At 25.2% G+C, this 7,912-nt stretch overlaps 1 protein-coding gene across 1 annotated transcript; it reads right to left on the bottom strand.

Annotated features, from left to right (window-relative positions):
- Positions 1–350: 350 nt before the first annotated feature.
- Positions 351–1,419, bottom strand: LOC109168728. Its single transcript, XM_019317709.1, has 2 exons — positions 911–1,419; positions 351–456 (listed from the first exon to the last, which is right to left on the bottom strand). The coding sequence occupies exons 1-2, from the start codon at positions 1,417–1,419 to the stop codon at positions 351–353; spliced, it is 615 nt and encodes a 204-aa protein (XP_019173254.1).
- Between the last annotated feature and the right edge of the window lie 6,493 nt (positions 1,420–7,912).

Below are 7,912 nucleotides of genomic sequence, written 5' to 3'. Positions count from 1 at the left end.
CTTATAGCACAAAATGCCCCACTATCTCACTCAATCACAAAAACCCTTGCCCCCCTCCCCCCATTAGTTTTAGATTTTTTTTCTCAACTAGTATTTGCACCCGTGCGATGCACGGAATGTACTCGTTATAATATATGAATTATAATTTACTTCATATTCAATAGTGTAAATTGTAACGTTGAATTAAGGTTTGTATGAATGTTTCGAAATTGAATTAATTGGTCTCATTATCTTTATATGTAGTAATTTAGCTATAGAAATTTTTGTAACGGAATATATACGTAATATGTGGATATGTAACAATTTTGTTATATTGGTGCAAGAAGAATACATAATATAACTGTTTTGAATTACACATTGTTGAAAATCTCTATGTAGACGACATTAGTAGTAGTAACAGAAGTTTGTCCATCCTCGTTTAGATCTAAAACCTTAAGGCCATCAGGATGAGTGACTCTGGAAAAAGCCACGTACAATTAACCGTGATTAAAGACTGGTTTTTTAACAATAAGTGAACGTGAGTTAGTGTTTGACTCTGGCTTTTGTTGATATTCATTGCATATGCTAGCATCAACGGGAATTGTTTACGCTGTAACTTGAACGGCAATCTCGTATCAGAAGGGGTGAGAGACATTCGTGGTATAAGAACTTTGTTTCCTTGCTGCGTTCCATTAACTATTCTTGATTCGACAATATGATCCGTCAATCTTGTAACGATGAGGCGCGTATCGTTGCAAAGACCAAGAGAGTGGTCTATGTTCCGCAGTAACATAACATGTGCACCAACCTTTATTGTCAATGATTAGGAAGTCCAGACAATCTCAAGCTATTTAAAAATTTAGGAGTGTGTACTTGTGAGAGATTATCACCATCTGATTCTCCCTTACACAAAGAGTCACAACTTAAATACGTCTGACCTTCTGCAGTGTTCATGTCACACATATACTGATTAATTTGATCAACATCTAAAGTCAGTGAGAGGATCACTTGTCCTTCTAGGTGCGACTCTTCTAGCATTCTATACTTCGCGGTTGGGAAGATGCTTTCAATTATAGTTGCAATTGGATCAGGTCCACACTTCAACATAAACCTTGGTGGAATATCGATCTCAAACAAATCATTGTTTACAAACCCTGTAATCCCATCTCCGATGTCTGCAATCCATCTTGAGAACCAATCAACTGTCTGTCTATCTTTGTTTGAAGCTAAGCTCTGTAGTCTCAGGTTCTTCGTGAGTCTCAATACCTTGCAATTCCTCCAGAGGTATGAAGAATTAATAGTGGCTCCCACAACCATTGGTCTCGTTTCTTTTGGAATAACTGGAAGAATCTGTCTAAAATCACCGTCCAATACTAATGTCTTTCCACCAAATGTTTTCTGATCACTACCAGGTATGGTGAATCTCAATATATCCCTCATGGTTTTGTCTAAAGCCTCAAAATAGTATTTGTGTGTCATATGTGCTTCATCCCATATTATCAATTTGCTCCTAATTATAAGTTCGCAAATGTCACTACCTTGCGCGATATTGCAGGTAGAATCTTCATTCACTAAAAGTGGTATAGCAAATCGAGAATACGCCGTCCTGCCACCCGGCAATAGCAAAGATGCTATTCCACTTGAAGCAACGTTTAGAACAATAAGGATCTTTTTTTTTTTAATTTCCTTTTCCATTTCCGTGAATTAAGGATTTTTTTTTTCCTATTTTACTGCTAACTTTTTTACTGATTATTATTAGTATTATTAATTAGAACGGAGTAACTTTTTCATTTTCTATTATTTGGGCGGGAATGAAGGAATGATCATTTTGTTTTTAATAAGAGTATATATAGACTATAGAAATTTTATAAATATATATATATATATATATATATATATATATATATATATATATATATATATATATATATATTACTTCAAACTGGAAACTACATAGGAGGATTTTATTTTTATTAATAGTATACATCATTATTATTATTATTATTATTATTATTATTATTATTATTATTATTATTAAGTTAATTCGAGATCCTTATTATTATTAATTAATAATTTTTTATAGAATTTGTCTTGTTTACTGGTATTCTTATTATGCCCCCCCCCCCCCCCCCCCCCTTTTTATTGGCACAATCTTGCCTTTCCTTTTCCATTTTCAATGAATTGAGGATCCTTTTTTATTTTCTTATTTTAAAGCTAACTTTTTTAGTGATTAGTATTAGTATTAATTTATCTGTCAATCCGTTTCCTTTTCTATTTTAAGTGAATTACGGATTCTTTTTTTTTTCTTCTTATTTTACTGCTAACTTTTTTACTAATTATTATTAGTATTAATTAATCAGTGAATTTCATTTTTTTTTTCTATTTTTCGTGAATTAAGGATCTTCTTTTTCCTAATTTTACTGCTAACTTTTTTACTGATTATTATTAGTATTATTAATTAGTAACTTTTTTCCTTTTCAATTCATTGGGCGGGAATGCAAGGAAGGGGGATTTTGTTTTTAATAAGAGTATAGATAGACTATAGAAATTTTATAAATATATATTTTAATAATAAAAATTCAATTACATTATATGGTTTTTACATAAAATAGAAAAATATGTTACAGTATATAGACTTTATAATAAATAGTAAGATATGCTAAAATAAATATTACCTAATTAAAAAATAATAATTTTCTTTGATGACTCAACACAATCACATATTATTTTCATCTATAATCAAATCTATACTCACCTTTTTTTTTTAATACTATCATCTTCATTTTTCTAATCATCCATTTTAATTTTTAGAAAATCAGGATATCATATCAAACTGGAAACTACATAGGAGGATTTTATTTTTATTAATTGTATACATTATTATTATTATTATTATTATTATTATTATTATTATTAATTTAATTTCATATCCTTATTATTATTAATTAGTAATTTTTTATAGGATTTTCTTTTTTTACTGATATCCTTATTATGACCTTTTTTTTTTGCACAATCTTGCCTTTCCTTTTTTATTTTCTATGAATTAAGTATCATTTTTTATTTTCCTATTTTATTGATTATTATTAGTATTAATTAATCAGTGAATTCTGTTTCCTTTTCTATTTTCAATGAATTACAGATTCTTTTTTATTTTCTTATATTACAACTAACTTTTTTACTGATTATTATTAGTATTAATTAATCAGTGAATTTCATTTTCTTTTCCATTTTCCGTGAATTAAGGATTTTTTTTTTATTTTCATATTTTACTGTTAACTTTTTACTGATTACTATTAATATTATTAATTAGTAACTTTTTTCTTTTTCTATTCTTTGGGCGAGAATGCAAGAAAGGGGGATTTTGTTTTTAATAAGAGTATAGATAGACCATAGAAATTTTATAAATATATATCTTAATAATAAAAATTCAGTTACATTATATGGTTTTTACATAAAATAGAAAAACATGTTACAGTATATAGACTTTATAGTAAATAGAAAGATATGCTAAAATAAAAATCACCTAATTTAAAAAAAAAAATGATTACTTTCATGCCTCAACCCTATCACATATTATTTTCATCTATAATCAAATCCATATTCACCTCTTTTTTTTTTTTGAATACAATCATCTTCATTTTCCTAATCATCCATTTTAATTTGTAAGAAATCAGGATATCACATCAAACTGAAAACTACATAGGAGGATTTTATTTGTATTAATAGTATACATTATTATTATTATTATTATTATTATTATTATTATTATTATTATTATTATTATTATTATTATTAATTTAAATCCATATCCTTATTATTATTAATTAGTAATTTTTTTATAGGATTTTCCATTTTTACTGGTATCCTTATTATTGCCCCCCCCCCCCCCCCCCCCTCCCCCTCGCGCCTTTTCTTTTGACAATATTGCATTTTCTTTTCTATTTTCAACGAATTAAGGATCCTTTTATATTTTCATATTTTACTGGTTATTATTATTATTATTAATTAATCAGTTAATTCCGTTTCCTTTACTATTTTTAGTGAATTATGAATTCTTTTTTATTTTTTATTTTACTATTAACTGTTTTACTGATTATTATTAGTATTAATTAATCAGTGAACTTTGTTTCTTTTTATTTTTTCGTGAATTAAGGATCTTTTTTTTTCCTATTTTACTGCAAACTTTTTTACTGATTATTATTAGTATTATTAATTAGTAACTTTTTCCCCTCTCTGTTCTTTGGGCGGGAATGCAAGGAAGGAAGATTTTGTTTTTTTTTTTAATAAGAGTATAGATAGGCTATAGAAATTTAAAAAATATATATTTTAATAATAAAAATTCAATTACATTATATGATTTTTACATAAAATAGAAAAAAATGTTACAGTATATAGACTTTGTAGTAAATATGAAGATATGCTAAAATAAAAATTACCTAATTAAAAAAAAATTATTTTTTTTCATGCCTCAACACAATCACATGTTATTTTCATCTATAATCAAATCCATATTCACCTACATTTTTTATTTGAATACTATCATCTTCATTTTCCTAATCATCCATTTTAATTTGCAGGAAATCACGATACCACATCAAACTGGAAACTACATAGGACGATTTTATTTTTATTAATAGTATACATTATTATTATTATTATTATTATTATTATTATTATTATTATTATTATTAATTTAATTTAATTCCATATCTTATTATTATTAATTAGTAATTTTTTATATGATTTTCCTTTTTTACTTGTATCCTTATTATTATGACCTCTCTTTTTTCCCCACAATCTTGCGTTTCCTTTTCCATTTTCAATGAAATAAGGATCCTTTTTTATTTTTCTATTTTACTGATTATTATTATTATTATTGTTATTATTAATTAATCATTGAATTCTGTTTCCTTTTCTATTTTAAGTAAATTACGGATTTTATTTATTTTTTTATATTTACTGCTAACTTTTTTACTGATTATTATTAGTATTAATTAATCAATGAATTTCATTTTTTTTTTCATTTTTCGTGAATTAATGATCTATTTTTATTTTCCTATTTTACTGCTAACATTTTTACTGATTATTATTAGTATTAGTAATTAGTAACTTTTTTCCTTTTCTATTCTTTCGGCAGATAATGCAAGGAAGGAGGATTTTGTTTTTAATAAGATTATAGATAGACTATAGAAATTATATAAATGTATATCTTAATAATAAAAATTCAATTACATTATATGATTTTTACATAAAATAGAAAAACATGTTACAGTATATAGACTTTGTAGTAAATTGTAAGATATGCTAAAATAAAAATTACCTAATTAAAAAAAATGATTTTCTTTCATGCCTCAACACAATCACATGTTATTTTCATCTATAATCAAATCCATATTCACCTTCATTTTTTATTTGAATACTATCATCTTCATTTTCCTAATCATCCATTTTAATTTATAGGAAATCAGGATACCACTCAAATTGGAAACTACATAGGAGGATTTTATTTTTATTAATAGTATACATTATTATTATTATTATTATTATTATTATTATTATTATTAAGATTAATTTAATTCCATATCCTTATTATTATTAATTAGTAATTTTTGATATGATTTTCCTTTTTACTTGTATCCTTATTATGACCTCTCTTTTTTTTTCCCACAGTCTTGCGTTTTCTTTTCCATTTTCAATGAATTAAGGATCCTTTTTTATTTTCCTATTTTATTTATTATTATTATTATTGTTATTAATTAATTAATCATTGAATTCTGTTTCCTTGTATATTTTCAGTGAATTACGGATGTTTTTTTTATTTTCTTATTTTTACTGCTAACTTTTTTATTGATTATTATTAGTATTCCATTTTCCGTGAATTAAAGATCTTTTTTTTATTTTCCTATTTTACTGCTAACATTTTTACTGATTATTATTAGTATTATTAATTAGTAACTTTTTTCCTTTTCTATTCTTTCGGCGGGAATGCAATGAAGGATGATTTTGTTTTTAATAAGAGTTTAGATAGACTATAGAAATTATATAAATGTATATCTTAATAATAAAAATTCAATTACATTATAGTATTTTTACATAAAATAGAAAAACATGTTACAGTATATAGACTTTGTAGTAAATAGTAAGATATTCTAAAATAAAAATTACCTAATTAAAAAAATAATTTTCTTTCATGCCTCAACACAATCACATATTATTTTCATCTATAATCAAATCTATATTCACCTTCATTTTTTATTTGAATACTATCATCTTCATTTTCCTAATCATCCATTTTAATTTGCAGGAAATCAAGATACCACATCAAACTGGAAACTACACAAGAGGATTTTATTTTTATTAATAGTATACATTATTATCATTATCATTATTATTATTATTATTATTATTATTATTATTATTAATTTAATTCCATATCCTTATTATTATTAATTAGTAATTTTTGATATGATTTTCCTTTTTTACTTGTATCCTTATTATGAGAGAGAACATGTTTTATATTCATATGTATCAAGGTGCCATGATACGTAAAAGCCATAATATAATCTTCAACATGTGTCTTTTTCGTAGTTTATGGGTCAATTAAGATTTGTCATGAGCAATGAAAACCAAATTAACAGAGAGATTCAAAAATTTAATAGAGAAATATAATATTGTAAAAATTTAATATTGAGACTTTTTTTTTTTAAAAAAATTATTATTTTATAATTTTATATACAATATAATATTATTCAGTGAATCGGGGACGTGATATGAGTTTAGGGCAAGGGATGCGGCCTCCCCGTCCCAACACGGAGATGAAGAAATTCTCCCCATTCCCCACACCATCAGGGTTGAATTGCTATCCATATAAAGAATATAAAAACTCTAAATTAAAAAATCAAATTGCGAATATTCGGGAGCATATTTGCTGATCTACAGATCAACCGAATTGAAAAGACGTTGTTTCAATAATACAACTGACATAAGAAAAATCTACTCATTTTGCATTGAATCCAAAGCTGACATTTAAAATGAGAGAGTAATAAAATAAAACTAATGATTTACACTAAAGTTGTTGGAATAATCTCTGGCTTCTGCATACAGAGAAACCTAACAAAAACTAAAAATTTGAAAGCAAATATTCCGGAGGGAACAAAATAAGGGATTAACAGACGGTACCAATCTACCATAGCTAATTACCAGAGTCTCCATCAACGCTCAATCCGTTGGATCCTTCGGCACTAAAAACACTTCAAGCTACAATTGCAAAATAATAATAATAATAATAATAATAATAATAATAATAATAATAATAATAATAATAATAATAATAATAATAATTTTGAAAACTGTAAAAAAAAAAAAAAAATACTTACGTTTTCATGAGTACAACACCAAGATATGATTTCATAGAGAGAACAGGAAAAAGAGGGAAATAGTGCAAAATAAAAAATTATGATTTCCAAACTCACCAATCCATTGTATTTATAGGTAGAAAATATGATAATTATAAACTTGTATGATTTTTCAAAAAGGAAAAGTATAATCATGTAATATTACCAATTAATGATTTTTAATTAATTTCCATTTTACATTTACTTACCAAATAAGTTTTACTACAAAAGTTTGAGCGGAAAAATTTTTTGAAAGCTACTGGCTCTATTACATTGTAGTATCTGTTTATATACTTTCTCAAAAACACAGAGAACCAATAACGCCTCCACTGAGGCTCGAACTCATAATCTTCCAAATGAAATAGGAGGATTTTGTTTTTATATATATATAGATATAGATTTTTTATGGACCCACCATTTTATCTCAACTATATTTTAATTATTTCATTATTTATTTGATTTATAAATTTGTAGTTGTAAAATAAACATAAATAATTAACATACGTAACATATATACACCTAAAATTGCAAAGCTTTCA

The sequence above is a fragment of the Ipomoea nil genome, unplaced genomic scaffold (genome assembly GCF_001879475.1).
Source record: "Ipomoea nil cultivar Tokyo-kokei standard unplaced genomic scaffold, Asagao_1.1 scaffold3226, whole genome shotgun sequence".
NCBI classification, from domain to species: domain Eukaryota; kingdom Viridiplantae; phylum Streptophyta; class Magnoliopsida; order Solanales; family Convolvulaceae; genus Ipomoea; species Ipomoea nil.
Note: the sequence above shows the minus strand (reverse complement) of the source record. Positions and strands in the feature narration are given on the sequence as shown.

Excerpts from the sequence above, each read along its gene's own strand:
- LOC109168728 (XM_019317709.1), bottom strand. The coding sequence starts at position 1,419 with ATGAGGGATATATTGAGATTCACCATACCTGGTAGTGATCAGAAAACA. Across the intron at positions 457-910 it reads AACACTGCAGAAGGTCAGAC|AGTCACTCATCCTGATGGCC; the intron begins GTATTTAAGTTG and ends GGCTTTTTCCAG.